This window comes from Azolla caroliniana, unplaced genomic scaffold, assembly GCF_043228905.1.
Source record: "Azolla caroliniana isolate FFs.n. ecotype wild unplaced genomic scaffold, voAzoCaro1.0.p SCAF_16, whole genome shotgun sequence".
Lineage (NCBI taxonomy): Eukaryota > Viridiplantae > Streptophyta > Polypodiopsida > Salviniales > Salviniaceae > Azolla > Azolla caroliniana.
The window spans coordinates 3,160,301-3,187,585 of NW_028230451.1; the positions used below are offsets into that span (position 1 = coordinate 3,160,301).

At 36.0% G+C, this 27,285-nt stretch overlaps 3 protein-coding genes across 3 annotated transcripts; 2 read left to right on the forward strand and 1 right to left on the reverse strand.

Annotated features, from left to right (window-relative positions):
* Nucleotides 1-1,141: 1,141 nt before the first annotated feature.
* LOC147853604 (triose phosphate/phosphate translocator, chloroplastic-like) lies at nucleotides 1,142-6,277 on the forward strand. The gene is made up of 13 exons (XM_087332308.1): nucleotides 1,142-1,218; nucleotides 1,625-1,977; nucleotides 2,519-2,593; nucleotides 3,241-3,306; nucleotides 3,417-3,495; nucleotides 3,654-3,774; nucleotides 4,111-4,206; nucleotides 4,310-4,422; nucleotides 4,520-4,597; nucleotides 5,050-5,166; nucleotides 5,288-5,387; nucleotides 5,498-5,602; nucleotides 5,947-6,277. The coding sequence occupies exons 2-13, from the start codon at nucleotides 1,637-1,639 to the stop codon at nucleotides 5,970-5,972; spliced, it is 1,317 nt and encodes a 438-aa protein (XP_087188434.1). The 5' UTR covers nucleotides 1,142-1,218; nucleotides 1,625-1,636; the 3' UTR covers nucleotides 5,973-6,277.
* Nucleotides 6,278-8,453: 2,176 nt separating this feature from the next.
* Nucleotides 8,454-10,219, reverse strand: LOC147853605 (putative hemerythrin-like protein C869.06c). The gene is made up of 3 exons (XM_087332468.1): nucleotides 10,019-10,219; nucleotides 8,883-9,268; nucleotides 8,454-8,636 (listed from the first exon to the last, which is right to left on the reverse strand). Exons 1-3 carry the CDS (start codon nucleotides 10,193-10,195, stop codon nucleotides 8,498-8,500), a joined length of 702 nt encoding a protein of 233 aa, XP_087188594.1. The 5' UTR covers nucleotides 10,196-10,219; the 3' UTR covers nucleotides 8,454-8,497.
* Nucleotides 10,220-21,553: 11,334 nt separating this feature from the next.
* Nucleotides 21,554-23,928, forward strand: LOC147853606 (L-type lectin-domain containing receptor kinase S.4-like). Its single transcript, XM_087332326.1, has one exon. The coding sequence runs from the start codon at nucleotides 21,664-21,666 to the stop codon at nucleotides 23,779-23,781; it is 2,118 nt and encodes a 705-aa protein (XP_087188452.1). The 5' UTR covers nucleotides 21,554-21,663; the 3' UTR covers nucleotides 23,782-23,928.
* The last annotated feature ends 3,357 nt before the right edge of the window (nucleotides 23,929-27,285 follow it).

Consider the following 27,285-nt stretch of genomic DNA (forward strand, 5'->3'; position numbering starts at 1 on the left):
TTGTGTTTTTAGTTGCTTATAAGTTTTGTGAAGTGTTGTTTGTAGCTTCACGATGCTATTAACACAATTAATCCAAACATATGTTTGCCCTAAATTGAAACAATGAACACCTTTATCAACTACCTCATGTTGGGTTTATAAAAGCATTGAAGGGTTTCTTCCTCGAACATGTAATAAAATAAAATGCTAGAATAACTCTATTTAAAACAAGCATAACCATTAGAGATGAACACGGTTTTCAAATTTGCACTGCTCCATTTTCATCGCGACGTGTTGACATGGGTGAGGATTGGATATCGTTATGTTGCTGGAGCCAAAACGATGCACGACCTCATGAAAATAGTCAAGCATTCATACTACTACATGCATGGCAGTCAGGGCGAATAAGCCTTGGAACATTCACATGCATGTGTTTGTGTCCACTGCAAATTTCCAATAAATTATAAAGTGCCATCTCTTTGTGGGTTTTGAAGGATGCAAGGATTGCACGTAGGATGGACACAATGATATCATCACACGGTTTAGATTCCCTTTTTCCAAACAAAGTTATTTCGAAGAGTCTGAAACGGGCCCTATATTCACGAGGGTATTGAGCATCGACATTTTTTGTTCCACTGGGTTTGCAGGTCGGGCCAGATCGAAGTCCAAACATGGGCGATCGATGCCCCAGATAAAGTGAGGAAGGAATCATGGGAATCGAATCAAAGCTACATAGGAAAGGGGATCGAAGTGATGACTGACAACCTAATAAAAAAAACAAACGGAATTGAAATTGGCTTAGAGAAACGTTTACAAAAAGGTTGGTCCTGTGGACTGAACGGAATGGCTCGAAATCGAGGGCTAGAATTAGAGGTTGGGGTGGCCATGGACATGATGGCGGGGTCAATACAGTGAAACTGGGACTTATGGGCGGGCGGGCATCTCTCGGATCGTCTTCGCATGTTATGTACTTAACTTACTTCTTTAGCTTTCCAAGAGGAGGAAAAATGGAAGAGATGCTCTGTTTTGAAAAGAAATAAAAGAGAGACAGACCCCACTCCTCAAGTCCTGAATCAGGCCAAGCTAAATTTAACCTAAGACAAAGTCTTAAGCTTCTAAGGGTTCTCTTAGGGTTTTCTCTAAGAGAAGAGAGCTCCCCATACCCAGAGGGAGAGGGAGAGAGAAAGAAGAAGAAGAAGAAGAAGTAAAAGGAAAGAAGCCATCCCTGGTTCATCTCAAGTAAGAAGAAAAAGAATCCTTCTCTGTTATTTATGTGTGTTAATCTCCCAGCATGCTATCTGGCCTCCATGGATCTCTCACTTTGACTGCTTTCCCGATTTCTGCTCTTGATTACTTCGCCTTCTTCTTCTTCTTCTGATTCAATTTAGTGGGTTGTCTTATTTTTTATTAGAATTAGGGCTGCGTTTATCGTCCAGTCTTCCCATTCCCGTAGAGTTGCTTCTGTCTGATCTATGTATTTCAAGCCTTTGGGCAGCTGAAATAGCATTCCTCGTTCCCTTAAAACAATTTTTTTGCAGGATCATTCTATATTTAATAGGATTTACGGCTTAGAACTTTGTAATTCTCTCTTTCCTCTGTTACTACGGTGTACTTCTCTATACAAACTCTCGTTTTTGTCATGCAGTTTTGAGATATCATGACTTCTTCAACCGCAACATTTACAAGCTCTCAGTTAGCAAGATCTCCAATGGAAGCAATTTCTAAAGGGAAGAGTTGTATTCTTGCTTCGTCACCGTTTTCTTCGTTTTATTATGCTCCTATATCAAGGTTGAATACAATGGAAGGTATCAGATTTTCTCTTAGATCTCCAACCAGTGAAAAAATCAAACTCAAATCATCTCTATTTGGAGTATCATTGTGTACGAATGGCCCTTCACTACCTTTGCTCTCAAAGAAGGATAATACTAAGAATAAATCTCTGGTGTGCATGGCTTCGTCTGCTGATGATGTTCCATCCGCAAGTGATCCGTCTATTCCGTAAGTTTTTTCTTTTTGATTTTTTAGTTTCCTTTTAAAATTGGTTGGTCTATTTAGTTATTTTTTCTTTTAATTTATTGTGTTTTAGTTAGATTTCTTCTTAATATATTTCCCCCAACTTTTATTGATTTGTTCTGCGTGTTTTGATTATAATATTCTCCTTGGTTTTTTAAATTATTTCCTTTTCTCTGATTTTTGAGGCAGTTTTTGTTTATTTATCTCCTCTGTTTCCAGATTCCTGGTTCATTTATTTCCCCAAAATTTTAGTTCATGCTGTGCCTGTCCTGTTTTTCGGGTCAAGTTTTTTTATCCAAGTTTATTTGGTTATCGTGTATTAGGGGTCAATCTGGTTTAATTCTCGAAGTTTCAATTAAATCTGTTCTTTATATGGTGTTAGTTTGTTTTGTTTTTTTCGGAGATTTGGTTTACTAGTTTTTTCTTTTAGATTTATGGTTTAAGGTTATGTTTTGTCAACCATTTGTGATAAAGGAATCATCATTATTTTGCTGAAAAATCATCATCATCATCTCTCTGTGGACAGGGTCATAGCTCAAAAATCTGAAGGCTTCTTAGAGAAGTACCCAGCGTTGGTGACCGGATTCTTCTTCTTCATGTGGTAAGTAATGTCTTTATTCATATTCACATTCATGCCTGATGTATAAATATCCCCATGCCTAATGCTAGCAAGTATTTCAATGGTTCACACATGTTTTGGTGATTTATTTGAAAAACGGAAAAGCCAGTTCAAAATTTTGCATGGTTTTTATTTCAAAAATTTCCGTTTTAGTTTACAATGTTAAAAAATCCTGATTTGTTTGTGAAAAAATTGCCGCAGTTTTCTTTTTTTTTCACAAAGACGTGACAGATGAGTCCTCCTCTTAGGGTACTTGTTTCTAAGGATGAGAATGATCATGAGCATAACCAAGTGTCTTCAAATCTTATCATCCATGAATCATGATAGTGTTTCTTTTGGGGTTTGAACATTTGACAGTAGGCTCTTATTTATGATGATATGCTTATCCTGATAAATTGATTGCTTTTAGAAATCATATGCATGATGTGTGCTGATTTTATTTTTATGATCTATGCTAATTTTTTGTCATTTTGCCCTCTACACTTCTCTGAAAAAGGTTAGAAAAATAACTGTATTTATTTTGCACCAGTAAATAATAAAAATATTAATGTGATATTTAAAAGAACAATTTAAATCTCAGGTGGATAATTTCTATGGTTTTGACTCATTTTTCTTTGTTTTATTTACAGGTATTTTTTGAATGTGATATTCAACATTCTCAACAAGAAGATCTACAACTATTTTCCTTACCCATAGTAAATACTCTTCCACTCTCTGTGTTCTACTTTCTATGTACATTATCCTTCTGTAAAAAAGTAATACGAAGAGGAGAATTATTTGATTGAGTTTTCCTTTCAATTTGCAGTTTTGTGTCCACGGTTCATTTGATAGTGGGCGTTGCTTATTGTGTGGTGTCATGGGCTTTGGGTGTGCCGAAAAGAGCTGTAAGTATCTAAATGTACAGCATTCATACTATTATACATGCTATCTAGACACATTACCCTGATCATATACATGTTGTCTGGACATAAATCTTTATCACAAACATTTGCTAAGACTAGAATTTGCTTTTTTGTGCATCCGTTTTAATACGTTTTGACAGCCTCTCAACAAGGAGACGTTTGGACTACTTGTTCCTGTGGCTGCCTGCCATGCCTTGGGTCATGTTATGACCAATGTGTCTTTTGCCGCTGTGGCAGTATCATTCACTCACACTATAAAAGGTTCGTTGTGGTCTATTTGTATTCATATAAACAAGAAACGATCTGGTTTAAAAGCTTTGGAATTTTGGGCTATTTAAGAATGCCTTATTTTAACAATCAATATCTAGATGCAATTACCCCTTTAGTTCATCACCATAGATATGATATACTGAATCCTTATTGAGATGGATGACGGGAAATACAAAGACCTTTCCAATTGAGTAACTGTGTTAAAATTCGTAAATCATTTCAACAAATTTAGATGAAGGTTTATTGTCTCTCGGCAAAATTATTCTTGGACACTAATTTGGAGGCACTTTGAGGAAACTTTACCAAATTGTTGTGGATCTTGTTCAGCTTTGGAACCCTTTTTCAACGCTGCTGCGTCACAGTTTGTGCTTGGGCAGCAGATTCCTTTTGCGCTCTGGCTTTCATTAGCTCCTGTGGTGCTTGGTATGCTATTGCTATGTGGCATTATGATGATTTAAATCATATTTCTCTAGACAAGGAGGGCTATTTATTAATTACGTGAATTTCTCTCATATGTTATGGCTAGGTGTTTCAATGGCTTCAATGACTGAGCTTTCCTTCAACTGGCTTGGCTTTGTTAGTGCAATGACATCAAACATAGCATTTACATACCGGAGTGTGTATTCGAAGAAAGCTATGGTGTGTGCAGTGTGCACATAAGAAACGTTTTGTAAACTAACAATGAACGTCTGGCGCTTTGAATTGTAATATACCGTCTATTGTTCATTTGTTACAGACAGGGATGGACAGTACAAACCTTTATGCTTACATCTCAATAATTGCTCTTGTGTTTTGCATTCCGCCAGCCATTCTGGTCAGTATTTTGCATTTTCTCATCCTGGATATGAATGTGTAATTGCTGCATTGAACTTTATGCTATCTAACGCGCTGAATTATGGTTCAAATTCTAAAAATGCTTTTCTTTTCAACCATGTTTTCAACAAAACTAATATCCCAATGAATGTGTGGTAGACTGAAGGCGTGATACAATTTTCGTGATACAATTTTCTTTCTCTATTCGCCTTACAATTTTCTGATGAAACTTGGCTAATCTTATTACCTGTATTATTTTTGATTTATTTTGGCTGCTATTACTAGTCAAAATTTTGTCAGTTTTTTAGAGATTTTAGGAAATGATCAGAAATGAACCAAATAGTTGCTGATTGAAAGCCCGGGAGAATTTGCTAGAAGTATTGTGCTAATTGTACTCATATTGTTCAATAATAACGAATATTTTTGTCAGTGATACTTAATTCTTAATTATAGATTGAAGGCCCAGCACTTCTGCAACATGGATTTGCTGATGCCATTACAAAGGTTGGCATCGTGAAATTTTTGACCGATCTTTTCTGGGTTGGAATGTTCTACCATCTGTATAATCAGGTAAATAGGGTTGTTTGATGCCTCATCAAGAAAGAGGCTTTAAGATTCATTCCTTTGGTTCTAATTAAAAAATTCTCGAGTATTTTGGAATGGATTTAATGATCTTATTTTCTTCTTCTAGTTGGCTACCAACACATTGGAAAGAGTTGCTCCTCTCACACACGCAGTGGGAAATGTCTTGAAGAGAGTCTTTGTCATTGGATTCTCTATAATTGTTTTCGGTACAATTTCTTACATACTGCATCATCTACATTAGTCATAACATGGGCTGTATTGTTGCACATTAATGTATGCTGTGCGTTTTTGCTGACTGCAATTCTTTTGGTTGCAGGCAACAAGATCTCGTTGCAAACTGGCATCGGGACTTCTATTGCCATCATTGGTGTTGCACTTTATTCCTTCATTAAGGCTAGAATAGAAGAAGAAAAGAAGGCAAGTTGCAAAAACTAAATATACTGTTTCACTAAGTTCTAAAAGAATTATACAAATTAAGTTCTCAAGGTTTTCCTAAAATGAAATGGTGAGAAATGACTTGAACATAAGAAAAGTAATCAAAAAACTAAGTTTTGCAACCTCTTGATTGATAATAATAGTTTTTGAAATAAAATTGATCAATATATAATCCATATAAGATTACAACAATAATTTATAAGCAATCTCTCGATTACCACTAAAGCCTTTTAAAATAAATTTGATTAAAATTTGATCTGTAAATGCAAGGTTGAATGCGAAAACTTAGAAACATGTAAACCTGTAATTCTCTTTTTCTTTTGCAGAAAGCTGCCTTGGCTGCCAAAACAGCATAAACGATTGATGATATATCTGTTTTGTTGACAAAGTGAATGAAAAGAGACATTTAAGCACCTAAAATAGGTTTCAAATATATTATTCCTATTTTCTTTTGGTGCGGGATTTTTCAAAGAGGCAGGCAGGAACAAAGGTTTTTAGAGTTTTTGTTGCTCTGTTGGCAAATAAAAGGTTGTCCATAACCTTGAACAATAATGCCTGTTGTGTTCCTCCACCATCTGGTCTATTTTGTGATATTTTGACCTTCATTATAGGCCACTTTACTAACATGAGAGAATATAATAAATATATTTGTTGAGCTGGCAATACATACACATTTTGCTCCCCGCTGTAACATGGTTGTTTTGTTCCGATAATGCCTGACTAATTTAAACTCTTGTTTGTTGGAGTATTTCTGTGTTTGCATGATAGAATGCCAACATCAGTGACAGTGGGATGTTGGCTATCATGGTCACCTAACACTAACAGCATCAACTGACTACTTTTATTATACATTGACATCCTAAAAGCAATAATGACCATAAATCGGGCGTTTTTCCTGTTCAGCACATAGTAATTGTACACTTGAGCTACCATATGGAATTTTTTATTCACTCTGGCCTGGAAGTTAATTGTGGCATGTAAGAAGAGGCAGACTTACACATGGATGTTTGTGATCAGTCACATATAATGCCATTGAATGGCTATTACTATATGTCAGAATCCTTAAAGCAATGAGTGACCGTAAATTGAGTGTGATGCTGCTGAGTACAAACTCGGTTATTATATCATAGTCAATAATGGTGTCAAATGTTAGCCGTCAAAAGGCAACACTCAGCAGACTTACACATGGATGTTTGTGATCAATCACATATATTGCCATTGAATGGCTATTACTATATGTCAGAATCCTTAAAGCAATGAGTGACCGTAAATTGAGCGTGATGCTGCTGAGTACAAACTCGGTTATGGTATCATAGTCACATAATGGTGTCAAATGGCTCTTGTGTATGCACAGGAATCATTAAACCAACGCATACCTTGTTAAATTGATGTTAATTGAGCATGTTCTGCTACCAGCATGTAGTGGTAATTGAATTGCCCACAAAGCTGTGTATGCTAAATTTTTTATTAATTTGTGGGAAGTTGAATAGTTGTATCACACTGTTTTCGACCCTGTCAACGTACATATTTTAAACAGAAACTTAAAAATGGAAGTCCCCAAAATCTTTCTGCTGTTAGGTATAAATTGATCATTATGTAATTTACACCTCAAAAAAGTGTTATAGACTATCCATTAATGGCAATGTCACACTACTTTGATCCATAGGTGAATTGATATTTGTGTAAATTACATATCGGCATGCTTTTAGACAATGTAAGTGTGAATGGTCATGTGACTTTTTTATCCAATCAGCATGAATAGTTAAATTATTGTACTAACTGTGCATTTTAAAAATATAAGATCTCAAAATCTTCTTGCTGCTAGGTAAGTTACAGAAACAGTTTTTTAGCTTATGGTCATTTGACACGGTTTTGGATCCCATTAAAAGTTTAAAGTGGAAGCCCTTGTAATCTTTTCCTTCTGTGAGGTATGAATTGATGATTCACGTATAGATTACGCATTTCTGCAATTGAGCCCAAGTTTTAGCAGATTCGACACACCCATTTGCTGCAATTAGGTATATAATCACATGGGAAGGCAATTTGGCGCTTAGGTGATCGAATGCCAAGTTCATGTATAAATATCGCTTATTCCAAGTCGGGCATTAGATGGCATTAGATATTTAACTTTACATTAGATGACCTAAGCGCCAAATTGCTAGCTGTCGCATGTTGCTAGATGCATAAATGCAGGAAATGGTTGTGTAGGGTCTGCTAAAATTTGGGATGTCATATCCCCTGTTCCTAGTCAGCAATTTCTTACAATATTCTAGACATAAAAACACAACATTCTAGATTTAAAATTTCATTATCCTTTCATTTACATAATCCTCAAAACTTGGGGGCTAGACTAGTTGGTTTTGATCTTCCATTGAGAACGTTTCCATATCCTTTTCTTAAGGAGAGTTCAAAATCAGCTGGGATTTGGTTTATCATTATTGCAATGGATTCAAAACATATCTTCACATCGACAAAATCAGTTGGGATTTGGTTTATCATTACTGCAATGGATTCAAAACATATCTTCACATCGACAATCCAACAATTCAACAATTCAACAATTTTAGTATTCACAGATCTCCCAACCACCATTTAGATTATGTGAGCCAGTCACGAAATATTTGAAAATGATGATAATTTCTTTGTATTAAGAACAATTTGTACATCTTCAATGATTTCTTTGACATCAATCATTTGGTTTAACATTGTATATATTCGCAAGAGCTTTTGTGCATCGAGATAATTGACAATGTAACATGATGCCTTATTATAACCTAAAAAAGGACAAACGCATGGAAAAGTTTTGGGTATTTTTATAGAGGGAGTTGAGCGAAAGACTCATTGAATATTTTAAACAAGATGATGTTTTATATATGAGGGACTAGTTATTGGATTTAGCATACTGCAACTCTTCCTCGCTTGGAAATTTATCGAACATGTCACGAAGTTTATCCAACGGGGCTGCCAACAATCCTACTACAGTTTCAAATGGTGGTTTATCCGGTGCACTTGGGTGTGAACTGCGATCCAGCATCACAGATTAGAAGGACCAATAAGAAATGCCATTTAGTACATACTAGAAACTCAAACCCTAAAAAAAATTCAATACAAATTAGATGCTCAAATAAGAAATGCCACTTGGTACCTATTAAAAACTCAAAACCCTAAAATTTCAATTTCGGTTCACCAAGAAAAAGGCCTACTAAAAAACATAAAAACCTAAATTTAACCTAAGTTCATGAACAAAGAAAACAAGCCATACACACCGAGTGGGAACAAACTTCTTCGTCAATTGGAACTTATTGCCTAGACGAAAGCCTTCTTCGACGGGGATTGCATCCCGGAGCTTCGGGAGGTCTTCATCTTCCTCTTCTTTCATGTGGTTTCGAAGCGCTTGCTGCGTTTTCTCCATGAGTTGGTCGAAGGAGGAAGAGTCTTTCCAAGGTTCCATATCTTGGAGTTGTGCCAAATTCTCCTTCACTATGCGATGTTGTGCACGATCTTTGTCTGCCATGGAAACTCCACCCGACACGTAAGACTCCATAGCCGGATAAGCGATGAGCTCTTCGCCTATAGCGTGTCGGGCCACTTCCCACCTCCATTGATTGCTCCATTTTACTTTATCATCCATGCTTCTACTGTCTTTGTATTCCTGGCACAGAATGTATGATTACACAATTCACTATACAATGTGTGTTGACATAGAATGTGCATCAAAATAAGTGATGAAATGTTTGATCTTAAAAGATTTCTACACGATGTTTTTAATCAAAAACAACAAATTGCATTCTTTTTCATAAATGATGAAATGTTTGTGATCTTAAAGATTTCTACATAGTGTTCTTAATTAAACAACAAATTGCAATTTTTTCCATAAATGATGAAATGTTTTGATCTTAAAGATTTCTACATGATGTTTCCAATCAAACAACAAATTGCATTTTTATTTTCCACGCTTTACTTTGCAATTTTTTTCGTAAGTGATGAAATGTTTGATCTTAAAGATTTCTACATGATGTTTCAAATCAAACAACAAATTGCATTTTTATTTTCGACGCTTTACTTTACATTAAACGTGTCCCATGTTTTTAACAATCGATTAGTCAAAATCACTAAAAACAAATCAACTTACGAAACAAATAAGGATGTATGCAAAACCATGATTTGACAATGGATAAGTCAAAATCACAAAAAAGAAACAACTCATGAAATAGACAAGGATGATTGTAAAACATTGAATAGTACGCAATAATTCAATGACATCAATATGAAAAAAAGAGAAAAATTCATGAATCGAAGGAAAACCATCGATGTAATCAAAGAGAAGGTTTCGCAATAACATCGAAAAAGGACGAACCAACACAATTGTCACTTCAAAAAAATAAGACGTTCGAATACAAACCTTGAAGTAAGTCTTGATCTCTTTGTGGTCATCGAGGACGGCGTCAACAATGTGAACACGACCATCACGTGACGATGGCCCGCAACCGCTTTGAGCACGACAAGAGAGGATCATTTGGCACAAACGAGTTCTTCCAACAAATCCACCGTGACCAACAACTTGCAATCTCATCATCATTGTTACTACAAATGATTTATTGTCTCTTTTTGTGCAATTGTTCCCCCGCCCCCCCAAACTTCTCCTTTCTTAATACTTTCATTTTTTTCTCTCCATTTCACTCTTTCCTTTTATGGATAACAAGTGTCTTAGAGGTTTTAGAGACAAGTGTCCTCCATGCTTCCGTGCCATTAAACCAAGCTAGAATTTTGATTTTGAGTGGACCCATTATACTACATCTATGCATGTATGTGTATGTATGTATCACATCCGGAGGAGATCAATGATACTTGAGAAGTTCTCACAAAAGAGGTTAAGATTTCTAATGGAGTAAAGGAGACGATTTGGTAGTTTTGACGAGCATTGAAAGCAAGCGGTGCTTGTCGTAAAGAAATAGAAACAAACGATCAAGTCTTCATGGGGATCAATGTGCATTAAGTGTATTATCATAATACTAGTAGACCAAGATAACTATCAAACAAAGCTTTGCTATGGACTCAAAGAAGGGGAAGGCCATCCTAGATGCGACATCACCCAAGAATTCAAGGTTCCTTGGATAAATCTATTGAAATAGAAATATGTTATGGTGTGATTGAGTGGAAAGCATTGGGAACCATTTGCATTGCACAAAAGATCGTGATCAGCATCATTCCTAAACAAGGTGCATGACGGCAATGCCCTAAGTGCGAACACTATGGAGGTGATGATATGACGAAAAACAAATTATGGTGGGCATGTTGCACATTTCCACATCAATGGATGCAACAAATAATACTAGGGGTTGGGAGAAGCAACAAAGAGGACAATATTGTTGATATGACCATTTCAAATTTGAGTTTTGGACTATTCTTTTGCAACTAATGTCCCATATAAGAAACAATTATGTAAAAGGTTCTTCATTTGTATGGTTTCACATGAAATGCAAGGGTTTGTCATGGATAGGACTTGGACAATAATCTGTGGGTCGAAGATCACCATGGATGACCAACAATAGGATTTGATGGGCATCTACTCATCCAAGGCCTTCGAAAATGTCACTTGTCTTATGAAAACATTTTGAAAGATTTGAGGGAACTTGAGTGGAAAGCTTTTACGTATCAAATAAAAAGGAGAAAAACATGGACATCATCCATAAAGGAGTTGCTATGTAAAGTCCTAGTTCAAAACAAATACAAGTATACGTGATATTGTATATACATAATTAATATTATATATGATTACAAACTACAACATAGGTTCCTCACTTGTAAGTTGTATCCAGGGCAAAAATTTGACGGGTGTAATGCCCGTCAAAGGCCATTTTGCCCGTCAAAAACATACATCTAATAAAAATGTCCGTCAAATGACATATAAAGTATAAAATTTTCCTTTTCATATGAAAGGCCACTAAAAATTATCCATGTCAAATGACATGCTAAAATTCTAATTTCCATGTCATATAATATATATATATATATATATATATATATATATATTATATGTAATAACTAATAAGTTATAAGTTATAACTATGTGTGTAGTATGTAGTTACAACTTACTAAGTTACTAGTATAAAGTGTGTAATATACTAGGTCCTAGAATTAAGAGTCTAGTCTAATATATATTAATATGACAATATTATAACTTCTAAGTTTATATATATGTATTTAGTTACTAGTATATATATATATATATATATATATATATATATATCTTATATGTTTTTTAAAAACACACTTAAAATAAAAAATATAAATTGTAAGTTGTAAATTGTAATGATGAATCATGATTTATGATATAAATTCTCAAATCGATTTAAAATTTTAACAATAACATTAGTCATTTATTAAATACTCTAATATACTTTTTTTTTCGAAAAAAAAATACTTTAAATTCTAATATACTAGAGTGTAGAGTCTAGACTCTAGGTTTAATTTAAGTTTTAATTTAAAACTAAAAATTTTACTAACCATCTTTTTATACTTATAAGTTATTACATTTTACTATTATCTATGCTTTATTAAAAAATTAAGGTTAATAATAACTTATTAGTACAGAACAAAGGTGAGTACTTCTATTAGGGTAGCAAGCTATTCTTCCACAGTCCACTTAAAAATTATTGATTTTATATGTAGTTTTTCTGCAGCAACAATAGAAGAAGACACCCTTCAAGGCTAGGCTTAAGCTTCAACATTTTAAATAGGTAAGTTACCATCTATTACATTATGTAATATTATACAATATAGTTTTTGTATTACTTAAGCAATAACTTGCCTGATTGTATTATATTGAAATGAAATACTTTTAATACACAAGTTTTAAGTTAAAATTAAAACTTTTAATAGTTACCATCCTTTTTATAGTTATTAAGTTATTACTAATAACTATCATCTATGCTTTATGAAGAAATTAAGGTTAGTAATAACTTATTAGTATAGAAAATAAGTGAGTAAGTACTTCTATTAGGGTAGCAAGCTATTGTTTCACTTAAAAATTATTGATTTCATATGTATTTCTACAGCAACAATAGAAGAAGACATCCTTCAAGGCTAGGCTCAAGCTTCAACATTTCAAATAGGCAAGTTACCATCTATTACATTATGTAATATTATACAATATAGTTTTTGTATTATTTAAACAATAACTTGGCTGTTTGTATTATATTGAAATGAAATAGTTTTAATACACAAGTTTTAAGTTAAAATTAAAACTTTTAACAGTTACCATTCTTTTTATAGTTATTAAGTTATTACTAATAACTATCATCTATGCTTTATGAAGAAATTAAGGTTAGTAATAACTTATTAGTATAGAAAATAAGTGAGTAAGTACTTCTATTAGGGTAGTAAGCTATTGTTCCACTTAAAAATTATTGATTTTATATGTAGTTGTTCTGCAGCAACAATAGAAGAAGACATCCTTCAAGGCTAGGCTCAAGCTTCAACATTTTAAATAGGTAAGTTACCATCTATCACATTATTTAATTTTATACAATATAGTTTTTGTATTACTTAATAACTTGGTTGTTTGTATTATATTGAAATGAAATACTTTTAGTACAAAAGTTTTAAGTTAAAACTAAAACTTTTACTAGCCATCCTTTTTATAATTATTAAGTTATTACTAATAAGTTATAACTATCATCTATGCTTTATTAAAAAACTAAGGTTAGAACTTAGTAATAACTTATTGATATAGAAAATAGGTGAGTAAGTACTTCTATTAGGGTAGCAAGTTATTGTTTCACTTGAAAATGATTGATTTTACATATAGTTGTTCAGCAACAACAATAAAAGAATACATGATACATCCATCCAACTTTAACATTTTAAATATGTAAGTTACCATCTATCACATTATGTAATATAATACAATATAGGTTTTGTATTATCTAAGCAATAACTTAACTGTTTATATTATATTGAAATGAAATACTTTTAGTACATAGGTTTTAAGTTAAAACTAAAACTTTTACTTACCATTGTTTCTATTATTGTTAAGTCATTACTATCATCTATGCTTTATTAAAAAATTAAGGTTAGTAATAACTTATTAGCATAGAAAATATGTGAGTGTTTTTTGGAAAGAAAAAAAAAAGGTGAGTGAGTACTACTAGGGTAACAAGTTATTGTTCCACAATCCACTTAAAAATGATTGATTTTATATGTAGTTATTCTGCAGCAACAATAGAAGAAGACATCCTTCAAGGCTAGGCTCAAGCTTCAACATTTTAAATATGTAAGTTACCATCTATCACATTATGTAATATTATACAATATAGTTTTTGTATTACCTAAACAATAACTTGATTGTTTGTATTATATTGAAATGAAATACTTTTAGTAAATTTTTAGATGTCTATTATTTGAATATTTTTAAGGGGGAAAACAAAGGACAAAGCACAACAACAGTCTATAAAGAGCATGTTTAGCAAGGGGCCACATATTAATGATGCTCCCAATAATGAGGAAGAGGCTATTACAAACACAAATGAGCTTAGATCCTCTTCCAATAAACAAAAAAGAAAGTGGCGAAACCAGTGGACTTTGCTCCACCCATGGGCATATGTGACAAAGTCCTTACTAGGTGAAGATAAAATAAAATGCATTTGGTGCGAAGATGCTAGAAAAAACAATGTTTTTACGGATGGTGGATCCCAAAGCCTACAATTGTCTTCACTAAATGAACATTCAAAATCATCCGACCACATAATAGCAAGTGCTATGCATTATGCAAAGATACAAAATAGAAATGCAAATGTGAAAGGCCCAATGGATGAAAAAATTTCAGAAATGATGCATTCAGAAATTCAATTTATATGTTTTTTTATGCTTATTGTATCCACTTTGCAAGAATAGATTATGATTATTGATAAATATCTTGCTTGTGCTTTGGCTTTAAAACATAAACATGATATTTATTTTACGTATTTCATTATCTTTGTGAGGTAGTTATGTTCATTTGTGTACTTTCTATAGCAATAAAATATATAACAATGTAACATTACATAGAGCTTTTCATGTCTAAAATCTGTATGTCAAATGACATGTTAAGTTTTTGCAATCTTCTGTCATATGACATACATCTTTAAAAAATGCCCGTCAAAAAACTTTAAGACTAACCCGTCAATTTTAGGCCCTGGTTGTATCAATTGGTAATAAGGATGTTTCTCATGACTTACAAATAAATAACACATGAAGAAGCATATGCAATATGTTTTGTTTTTTTTTTCCCAAAAAAATTCTACTTCCATTAGTTAAAAATTGTTTTTTTTTTTCAAAAAAAATCTACTTCCATTAGTTAAGAAAATGTACATAGGATAGTATATAACTCATATGTTACAAGCCACTTTGCAATGGCTACAACAAAGCATCATGCAATATGTTACCCACGATTTTATTCTTTGATGAATCCTAAGTCCTCCACAAAATGAGTTACATTAATATTTCATTTACATTAAAAAAGTTTTTTTTTAAAATATTATTTGCAATTTAAGTAATTAAAATAATTTGTGTCAATATTGATTCAATATAGAGTGCAACTTTCGTTAATGTGCAACATGGTTTGTAGAGATTGTTGCATGTAGTATAGTGAATTTCAAGAGGCGTATCCAAAGATGACTAGTATTGGAGAACATGTTAAGTCAAACGATTGTGATATTTCATTTGGCATTTGTTAATATACATATTCTATTGATGCATTTCGTACCGGAATCATTCATGAGAAAGGTACTCAATGAGAACGGATTCATAACTTTTCTTGATACTTAAAGCATTTCACACCAAAATTGTCCACATTTAGGTCAAATGTGTAAAGTTGATGACAAAGGGAATATGAATGAAAAATATAACATGCATATGCTCATGTGGTCCATTTATGTCAAAGCTCATATAAGGAATTTGATTACTGTATTATATATGATCGATATAAGAATGCCTTTGATATATTTGAAGCTTTTGTCCGAATGCAATTGTAAGAAAGATTTGGACAAATTAGAAGATACAAACAAAAGAGAGCTGCCATAAGTATTATGCAATCATTTTGGGAAGGATTCATGCGCATTGACATATCAAAAAGGTGAATGTGAATATGAAACAAGACCTTTTATTATGAGGTGGAGAAAGTCTTCGAGGTAAAAACATGCAACAGCCTTGGAAAGGTTGTAATAATCATGATAAATGGAAGTCCCTTATTCATGGAAATTGAAACTTTAGAGGATGGCTTTTCTTTACTATCATCATTTGAATGTAAGGTAAGGGGTTCTAAGGTCAATAAGACAAATGTTGTAAAAGAGGGTTTTTTGAGTTTATTTACATTATTTGAGGCCATCAATACACAATACTAGACCAATGATTGAAGAGGGACAAATTATTTGTAAGTTTGGAAGCATATAAAGAATAGAAATTTTGGTTTAGAGACAAACCATTGTAATGTTGATAAGTGGTTATATGTCAAGATGTGTAGAAACATAATATTTTTACTATAAAAATGTAAGTTTATATATTGAATATATATATATATATATATATTCCAAAACAAACTCCTTCCATTAGTTATAAAATTTTACAGATGAGATTAGTATATACAAATCCCTGTAGGGACACGATAGGTCCATCTTATGTGGATGCCCACCAACTCAATAATAAAAGGGGAGGACGAAAATAACTTTCTATAATATTATGTTGGCATTTTTCTAGAGTAAAATTATGCCAATGGACAACGGGGATAGAATTTTGTCATTCCGAAAAGATTGATGTGTTTTGAAATCGCACATTTTATAAACTTGTAGGTCAAATCCTAACCATGGGACTCATGCATCAACATATATGGGTAGTGGAGGAGAAATAATAGCTCTTACGAATACGCCAATCTTAGTTTAATGCTCACATTCATACAAAGTTTAAGCTCATATCCCAATTTAAGAAGCTCGTCCACCACTTGCTTGCCAAAAGAACTACCCCATGCATACACATCATCACCCACCTTGGTTCAGGATATTAAGTGTCATTAAGCAAGCGATTATCATAATGTTGGGATCACAGAAATCCACATTCTTACCACCCATTTTAGTTTCCCATTTTTTTAGTTCATTTCCCTAAATTCGTAATGCCTATTGCTAATTACTTAATTTCTTAATGTAAAGTTTTGCAGCTTCATCCTTGAATTCTCTTGGTCTCACAAGATCCTCACTTGGGTTCTTGGTTGATCTAAGTTTGTGTGTCTTTCCCAAGTTTCTTTATCCATAGCATAATCCTTGCTTTGTATTTAGTCATTTGCCATTCGTATTAGTATTAACCTTTCCTTCCTAATCCATGACATCCATGACTAGACTACTAGACATTTTGATCTTACACATCCATGCTCTTGTGAATTTTGGTTCATCCTTTCTTATACTCAACAGAGAAAGGGTTTACAACACTAAAAGATTGTCTAGTAGTGCTCACAACTTTTTCTATGACTATCCCTTGACAACTTCTTTTCATACCATGATGCATTATGTCTTTACGGCATTGTCTTATACTTTTTTAATCCGTTTATGTAGAAACATCCTTTTTATCAATAACTTATACAACATATATACTGATTCTTTTCACATAGGGATCATTCCCTTCATGAATATGCTCTTTAGTGCTAGGCTACATGATGTTAGGATGAAACTAATACGTCTTCAACCTCTTGTAGTATCTTTGTTTTGGTGAAATTTGGTACCACAATGAAGTATAGTCACCATTATACAGGTAATGTCAATATCCTTCCACTATTGTAGAGGAACATTTTGAATTGTAAATATGCAAGATCAACACTCCACCAAGGAAAGAATTTCTACTTGCTCCAATAAAGAAAATTGTCACATTAGTATTTTTTGCCTACAATCAAATATAAAAGCATGACATATATCCCAAATATGATGCAATCCCCAATATCTCAGAAATAGGAAAATGACCTCCATCTTCGATTTTGGGTCAACTTTTGTGTATTGTGCAAACACCCATTATCTTGGAGTCAAATAACAACATGACAGAACTTGCCAAATTTGAGAAACATAATTCCAAATTTCACAAGCAATCAGACATTGTATGGAATGATGAGTACTATCTTCCACTTGAATAGTGTGAAAGGAGCAATTGCTCATTGCTAGTTCATGTCACTTTAGAGGTAATCCCAAAGCCAAACCCCCAATCAAAACTCTCAAATGAAGACTTTTGCTACAAGTGGGACTACCCAAATCCCATCGAATATGGCGGGGGGTTAGCCGCTTGTTGCAACTATGCTAGGTGCAAGGCTCAATCAAGTGGGGAAATATATGTTGGCTATCATGGCAGACCGCAGTTGGCAAATACGAGCATCAAGAGGAGGGGATGACTTTGGTGATAAAAGCACAAGAGGTATTTTTCTACTCCAGCGGCAATGTCCACTCCACTCCTCTTAATGACAAATCTCAAGAGGTGTTGGAATTGGTCAGCCTAATAACTCTTTGGATTCTATGGAAACAACGATGTAGGCGAGTCTTCTCCAACCAAACCGCACATCCAACAAGGTTACTGCAAGAGATATGGAGTGAAATTGTAGCCACTCTAAAGAGCCAATATGATGGCCTCAAGGGCGGCTCTGATGGAGTTGAAAGACAACGAATAACCTTTATCCAACAATGGTCATCCTCTCCCTTTCTTGAGTCAGTGGGCATCCACATAAGATGGAACTATCGTGTCCCTACAGGGATTTGTACATAATCGTCTCATTTGTAAAATTTTATAACTAATGGAAGAAGTTTTTTTTGGAAAAAAAAAAGTGGCAATTTAGAATGCTAACCACATTTTAAGATTCGCCACCATTCATGATCAAAGTTATGTACTTTCCAATCTTATTCAATCTTAGATGAAGCTATAGAAGAAACAGAACAAGGCAATGATACAAGAATTTAGTGGTCACTTGTAAAAATGGTGTTTGACCCCACAAATGTCAATCAACCAACAATTTCTCTTTTATTTATAGAGGTAAAGGACCTTGCACCAATGTTATATTGTATAGTTGTTGCAAGATAAACCAATAATTGTGTGAGATACCTATTATTCTCACGCCTCAACAAACACCAAATTCTTTGAGATTGAACCTCAACTATATCTCCTACCTCTTTGACCCCCGAACAAAACAATTGATTAAACTAAGAGTGCAATCTCTCCTTTCCAAGCCAACATACTAACGGAAAAGACACAAGTAACTCTTTTTGCAAAGAATTGCAATGCTCACTACTAGATAACAATTTCCATACAAACAATGAGAGTGCTACATGCCATGAGACAACAAAATGTTGAACACATGAAGAACGAAGAATCTAAAGTGGAATACATCTATTTAGTAATTACCACCATGTTGTAATTGTTGTTTTCCCATATTTTATACCCTCATTCTCAATGAAATATTGGGCAATAGATATCCGTGGTTGTGAATCTAAACACATATCTTGCAATAATGAAATTCAAATAGCCATCATATGCAAAAATAAGTCCAATATTATGGCTCCCCCAAGCGCTTAGGGGTTGTTGGATGGTTCCTTGCAACCCATGTGATTCCCATCTTATCCCTCTTTCTCCCCAACAAGCATCGAAGAGGTTGCAAAATGGAATGCAAAGTCTCCTTTATCCATGGCAACAATGGCTAGTAATATAATATCATGGGTTCAATAATACATTGTACAACCTTTAGGCGCATGTGAAATGACCAAGATTGTGATTTCCAATACATGAACTTATCCCTTAACTTGCTAGACATTGATTCAATCAATTGGTCATTTGTAACATTCATTCCCTATGGATACCCGAAGTGTCGAAACATAAAGTCTTTTTTAAATGCGGATCCCTGCCATCCTAGACATTCCAAATCCCTCTCAGTACATTAGATGAGGCTAGTCTTCATCTAATTAATATGTAACATTATGGTACCATACAATCATCCCTTTATACGAGTCTGTGCTACTTGTTGCGCCTAGATAGGTGTAGGCCCACAATGTCACCATAAGTTGCAAGCCTTAACAACATATGAGTAACAATAGCAAACAACAATGGGCTAAGTGGGCATCCTTGAGAATGGATTTTGTAAGGTAAATATATGATGTTATTCCCCCATTAAGCATTATTTGAGATACGTGTTCCAAAGTATGCATTAACTCGGAAACAAGGACTAATTAACACTATCATATGCTTTCTCCACATCTAATTTCATCATAATCAATTCTTGATGGGTGTGTCGTGCATAATCCATGGTCATTTGAACATTAAACACATTACACAATATATTCCAACCTACAATGAAACCGGATTGGGGTTGGGTGTATGAACTTTGGCAAATACTTTTCTAATTTATTTGCGAAGTCCTTTGGTTTTTTTCTCTTTCTTGCTTATCTTTATTTAGAGTGTCCCATCAATTGTCTTATCATAATGATGTAATGGTGAGAAATCCATTCCCTTATTCATTCGGGTGTTCCCTTCACTTGAGTTTGAAAATACTCGGTGGCACAATGCTAATTGATCCTTCTTAATGGCTTCATCTCTTGAGTTCATCCACTAATTACTATCTGTCACTGTCCTTGATTTAACACTTCCTTGTTTGGTCAAGGTGACATCAAGAAAATTAGTCCATTGCTATTACTATAGGCAATAGTATATATGTATATATATATATATATATTTTTTTTTTCTTTCAAAGATTTTCCTTAGTAGTATTAAGAAAAAGCATGTAAATGCTACAACTTCAGCTTGTGTGCCCAAAAGCTTACAATTTTTCATGTACAATGATATACTATAATCCTAAGACCAAAGATAGGACTTTGTAAATGGTGTTGAAATTTGTTGCTACACTTTGGCGTGGTTCATTGTTGTTGAAATATATATGTATATATTTCAAGCTCTAACATTGGTTAGGGTCCTCCTAAATTTGGTAGTTTCATTGGTTCCTTACTAATCCAAAGGGATTGGGTTTTCAATCACCATGAGCATCAATGGGTGTTGACTTCCTCACACCTTTGATGTTGATGTGATGTTATTCATTGTAGATGCCAATTTAAAATTGGCCTACTATGAGTAGGGGTCATATGAGTACATATGATGACACTTTCATGTAGGTCTACAAGCTCCACACAACTTTGTGTTAATGATATTTCCATATGGTCATATAGATGCGTCAAAAATATTAGGAGAGTTTACAAGGCATCTAATGTGGCAAAAACAATGAAATATAATGGCAAAGCTGGGCATTCCCCCAAAGTCATGCGGCCCATGGCCCACTAGATGACCTCCTTTGTATTGCGTAGTAGACAAACTTGGGACGAACGTTATTAAAGCATGTGGAGGTGACAAACACTATTAAAGCATGTGGAGTTTAAAGCTTTTGCCAATAGATGGGACCTTAGAAGCTATGCTTTCATAACTTTGCACAATGAATGAAGTTGCTTGCTTCCAAATAGTTTAATACCTGTTGTAACTTTACACTTGCATCACTTTTCGAAGGAGTTCTTGAAGGAATGTTACAAGAATCGGCTTAGCTTGGTGAGTTTCACTAGTAAAAGAACATGTTGGGATCTTTGTCACTCCCTCACTTCAAATTTCAAACACAAAACATTACCATTGCTCAATTTGTTGAGAAATCTTTAACACGCTAGAAACATCGAGCTTGTGGAATCCTAGGTTCTTGTCCATTCAATCACATGGCGAATGTGAATACAACCCCTCATGTGTTTCTGATAAAAATAACATGTTGAAAATCGCTGAACCTCCAATGTCGACATGATGTCGATGCATAAGGTAGAGGTGAATGTGCGGTGCAAATGCGGAGCCCTTTCCTGACCTCAAGGAAGAGTGGTCAAAGGCTACTATGTATTATGATGAAAAGGTGCTGACTAGAAAAGGAAGTCATTGTTCTCCATCTCCTTGGCCAAGAGTCTATATGTTTTCCCCTTCTCCTCAGTAGTTTCTGACTTCATCCACTTGGGGATCTCTAGCCACCTCCTTGTCACTATGGCTTCTTCTTCTTCTTCTTGGGTCATCATTATTTCATGCGCAATCATGACCCTACTTATCGATTCATCAACATCATCTTCTTCTTCGTCGGATCAAGGTAACCTCGACTTCCAATTCAAAACCTTCAATGAGAACAATGCCTCCGACTTTGCCTTCACCGAAAACTCGACCACGCACATGCGGGCCTTGCAGGTGACATTCGATATTGGGGCGGACAGTACTGCCATTGTGGACGCGTCGGGGCAAATCACGTATATAACTCCCCTCCATCTCTGGGATCCGGAGTACAACTACACGGCATCATTCAATACCTCCTTCTTGCTCAACATAGGTCCGACTGAAGACGGGAGCGGCACCAACACCACGGGTGGAGGAATGGCCTTCATGTTGAGCTCACGCCCTGCTACTGATGTGCCCAATAGCTACGGGCAATGGCTCGGCCTGGTTGATGGCCGGGATGCAACGCTCCCTAGCAAGGACTACAGTTTCGTTGCGATCGAATTCGATACCTTCCAAGATGCCTTCGATCCCGGCAATGCAAACCATGTTGGCATCGATGTTAACTCCACGGTATCGCTGAATTCATCGCGCCTCGATGATTACAATGTTACTTTGAATGCGAACACCACCGATGGGGACAATACCAACACTGGAGTTTGGATAGATTACGATGGGCGGGCCAAGACCTTCGACATCTTCCTCGCCAACCAGGGTTCGGGCGACATGGCCGAGAAACCCAAGGTGCCCATCATTTCTCAATTTCGGTTAGAACTCGACCGGATCCTTCCGGAGAATGTCTACTTCGGCTTCTCTGCATCCACAGGTACCATCAAAGAGACCCACAGTGTCCTACAATGGAAATTCAACTCCACTGGCTTCCCCAAGAAAAACAAGCCTTCCAAGAGAACCCTAATCATAGGCCTCCCTGTGGGCTTATCCATAGCTCTCCTTCTCATAGCTTCCATGGTGACCTTGTACATGATTAGAAGGAGGAGATCGAGGCCGGATCTACTCGAAGATTTGGGCAATCTGAGCTATGGTCCCAAGAGATTCTCTTACAAGGAGCTGAAGAAGGCCACAAAGGGGTTCAGTGAAGAGAGCAAGCTGGGGCAAGGAGGGTTCGGGGCGGTGTACAGGGGAAAGCTTGGGTCCATGGAGAAGGAGATAGCAGTGAAATGCCTGTCGCGGACATCGGAGCAAGGCGAGAGGGAGTTCAAAGCAGAGATACGAAGCATCGGGAGGATGAGGCACAGGAACCTGGTCCAGCTCCTTGGGTGGAGCTATGACAACTGGAAAGGAAAGCTCATGCTGGTCTATGAGTACATGCCCAATGGAAGCTTGGACAGATGGCTGTCTGCTGGAAGCTCCACAGATCCACATCCTTTCAGTTGGGAGAGAAGATACAACGTGTTGAGAGGGGTCGCAGCAGGCCTTCTCTACCTCCACGAAGAATGGGAGATGGTGGTCATACACAGAGATCTGAAGCCTAGCAACGTGATGCTGGATGAAGATTTCAACGCCAAGTTAGGGGATTTCGGCCTCGCAAAACTCGTGAAAAACGCAAATGAAGAAGACCACGCCACTCAGACATTCTTCATCGCTGGGACCATCGGCTACATGGCACCGGAGTGTCTAGAGGCAGGAGCCGTGTCCAAGGAATCCGATGTGTACAGCTTCGGCGCCGTGGCCATGGAGGTCGTGACAGGGAAGAAGCTCTCTGCACAGAATTTGCACAGGCTGCGGAAGATCAAGGAAGAAGGCGGTGATTTCCTGAGTAGCGAGGCCGGGGAGGACAACACTATATGTTACAGTTTCAATGGAAGCTCGGAGAAGAAACAGATGGAGATGGTGCTAGAGATGTGCCTGTCTTGCTGCCATCCTGATCCTTCCTGTAGACCTACAGTGCGTCAGATCGTCCATGCCCTGTGTGCCTCTGATGGTGAAGATGATGATAAGAAGAATCCTTCCATCTCCATATCCATGACCCCTGACAATGTTCATATTTACGAAACTCTGTTTCCATCTCCCCTGACGAACGATTTATCAGCAAACGCCACTTCTTCTTCTTCGTTCATCCACGCGTCCATGTCTACTCCACCCCTGACAGGGCGATGAGCGACAGAAAAGAGCATCTCCATCTCCATCTCCATCTCCATCTTGTGAACAGCTTACCTGAATCCTGCATGGAGGGGTATTCTTGTAATTTCCAAAATGTACACATACACACAAGGGTATTTCTTGTAATTCCTGAAGGCTACTTATTTTTTATATAATACATACATTAGAACCACACACACACACATACATATACACACCGCCTCCTGAATCTTGAAGGGTGGGAATATTCTTGTAATTCAACCACTTGAATCTTGAAGGGAAGGGTATTCTCGTAATTTCTAAAAAACCACACACTGGTAAATAAATAAATGTTTGTTATTAAAATAAGATGATAATACAACCCCTGCTATCTTCACTACTTCATAAATAGTGGTAGTGCAAGGGATACACTCTCAAGTGTTGCAAAACAAGAACCCATTTCTCATTGTCCAATTAAACCATATCCCCCAATACCTAAGGTAGTCAAACACAACCTTATTAGATGGTGCGGGCATTGCTTTATCCTATCAATGAAAACCACACACACTCTCTCTCTCACCTTCACACACACACACACACACATTCATTCATTCATTCTCGTCATCGTGCCCACCAACATACTTGACCCTGAGACATTCCTTTTCTGGAAACTCCCCCCCCCCCCCCCCCCCCCCATCATCCGGTTCTCTTCTCGCGTCCAGCCCTCCTTGATGCCTATATTTCACACCAGACCCACACAACTATGGATGGGTGGTTTGTTGTTTCTTTCATCCGGTCTCCTGCCCATCATCAACCCTACAATTCCCACCTCCCATGGTGCCCATTCATTTATTTTACACCCTATGCATACCCTCATTAACTTGACAATTACCATGCATCATTCATTTCATATATTACCAATACTCATTCAGATATACATGTCCATATGTACGTATATTATTCTCATGTCCATATGTCCATTTGTATGGTTGCTCGATGTAAATACATACACTTCCCTACCTACCACCATACAATACCGGCTCTTCTTCTTGATGACATATCCCTGGCTCTTAACTTTGCAGGTAGATACTACTTGCTATACATGTATATGTTCGTTTACCACCATGTCAATTTGCACCTCTTTGGCTTGCAATGAATTGTTGTTGCTTGGTGATAATAAATTATTTGCCATTGGTTAAAGACACCAATTCCAAGCTACATGGTTTTCTTTTTATCTTCTTGTTCATGTGTACTTACTGCATTTGTTGGTTTTCTATATGGTTTTAGCTTTAGAAGGGTATCAACAATGAATCACAACTCTATCAAAGTTAATAACACATTGGCCGGTTCCAGTGTGGATTGTTCATTTTTCTCATGGTAGCAACCGTCCTTGCTATTCATTGCCTTCACATTCCTACAATTAATGAATGTTGTTGTGGAAATATGCGTGTGCATGTGAATGTTGAGTAGGATATTCGGGGACCTAAACAAAAAATATTGTGGATTTTTCCTTCTAGATTAGTGTGATCACATTATGTGAGGGGCACCCGTCTTGTGTAAGACACTGGTTGAGGAAACAAGCCCTCGCAGGTAATAGTTATGAACCTTTCAATACTTCTTTATCCAAAAAACCCCCAATGCTACTAGAAACTGTCAAGGTAGATAACAATGTATTCCATGATTGTATATCACAGATTTGAAGGCAATCCAATACATTATACTGTCAACTCAAGAAATATGCTTCCTCTCGCTTGTTACTTCCATGCTTGTATATCACAAATTTGAAGACGATCCAATACATTATACCATCAACTCAACAAATATGCTTCCTCTCGCCGGTTACCACCAACTTCCTGCACATCACAGATTTGAAGGCGATTTGAAGGCGATCCAATACATTATACTGTCTACTTAACAAATATGCATCCTCTTTCCACATCCACCATCTCGTCGGTTCCCACCAACTTCCACCATCTCGCCGGTTACCAACAAATTAAGTCAATTTTCTCCTCTCCTCAAGAGCTTATGCTTCCCCCCCCACACACCATCATCACTCATGCTTATCAAAAACATTCAAATTGCTTCGTGAAGTCCACATCAACCATCCCGCAGATTACCACCAAATTCCTGCACATAGACAATAAAATGAGTTTAAATTCCTTATCTTCTCATGAGAATATACTTCGGCCTCCACACCATCATCACTCGTCTTTATCCAAACCATAAAAATTGCTTCATTAAGTCCACATCAACCATCTAGCCGAATATCACCAACATCCTACACATACAACAATACATTGAGTCTTGTTTCCTCATCTCGTCATGAGAATATGCTTCACCCCCCACACCCTCATCATTCATCCTTATAAAAAACATACATTATTCTTCATCAAATCCACATCAAACATCTCGCCGATTATCGCCAAAATCCTGTTCATACAAACAATTAATGAGTCTAGTCTTCTCAAGAGACTATGCTTCAACCCCCACACCACCATCACTCATCCTTATCAAAAAAATGAATTGTGCTTCATAAATCGACATCAACCATCTTACTCATGCTAATTTACCACCAAAATCATGTACCTACAAAAACAAAGTGACGCTACTCTCCTCGTCTGCTCATTAAATCTTATTACAACCCTCAACACCTTCATCACTCATCCTTATCCAAAATTAGAAGATGCTTCATTTTCCGCATCCAACATCACACCCATGTCACTCTACATGATTGCCCCTATCACATCCGGCTCTTTTATGTCCTTCTTGTCAAACTGTAAGTTAAAAAGAGTAAGAAGAAAAAACTATATACTTCACAATTATCTTTGAAATAAGAAAGGACTAGGAGGAGGGAATAGCCAACGTGGTGGAGCATAATTCCAACGATCTTCATGTGATTCATCCAGCCAAATAGGTATTGGCCACCATATTTTACGAAGTTTTGGCCTTTTCTTATCCACCTTTTCCGGCGTTCCTTTAATACTATCATACTCTCCCTTAACTCTGTGCACCAAGTTGTCTCAAAACATCTAAATCATATCCACCACATTGTACTCGATGCCTTCATATTTCTTGCTGCAACAACACTTCCACCACACCCATAAAGCATTAACTGAAACAATATTCCAAACAAAAGAATTTCTAAAATATTTACCACCAACATTGTTTGGACGGACTGCTTCAATTGTACTCTCTGACATGCGTAGTGCTTCCACGCATTGCTCCGCCTCATACAAAGATACATGCACATTCAAAGACCCCCAAAAAACAGTCCCCCATGTAAAAACTGCTCCCCTATATTTTCAAGAAAACATCCTCAATCTTCTCCCCTAATACTTTCGAGCTACACTACAAGTCCAAAATAAAGATTTTTAAGTTTCCTCCTATACTTGGCAACACACACAACGACGATCATCGACTTGCCCTTTTAAATGAAAACCTACAGGTAAAGCATTATGATAATGAATCATTAACCACTTAAAAGAAATTGCTCTCCGCATACATGGTAAAGCCCATAAACTTTTCCAAAATGCCGGCATATAT

Coding starts and splice junctions, on each gene's coding strand:
- LOC147853604 (XM_087332308.1), top strand. CDS start 1,637: ATGACTTCTTCAACCGCAACATTTACAAGCTCTCAGTTAGCAAGATCT. Junction 4,423..4,519: donor TGTATTCGAAGAAAGCTATG/GTGTGTGCAGTG, acceptor CATTTGTTACAG/ACAGGGATGGACAGTACAAA. Junction 5,388..5,497: donor ATTCTCTATAATTGTTTTCG/GTACAATTTCTT, acceptor TTTTGGTTGCAG/GCAACAAGATCTCGTTGCAA.
- LOC147853605 (XM_087332468.1), bottom strand. CDS start 10,195: ATGATGATGAGATTGCAAGTTGTTGGTCACGGTGGATTTGTTGGAAGA. Junction 9,269..10,018: donor AGATCAAGACTTACTTCAAG/GTTTGTATTCGA, acceptor ATTCTGTGCCAG/GAATACAAAGACAGTAGAAG. Junction 8,637..8,882: donor AAGAAGTTTGTTCCCACTCG/GTGTGTATGGCT, acceptor GCTGGATCGCAG/TTCACACCCAAGTGCACCGG.
- LOC147853606 (XM_087332326.1), top strand. CDS start 21,664: ATGGCTTCTTCTTCTTCTTCTTGGGTCATCATTATTTCATGCGCAATC.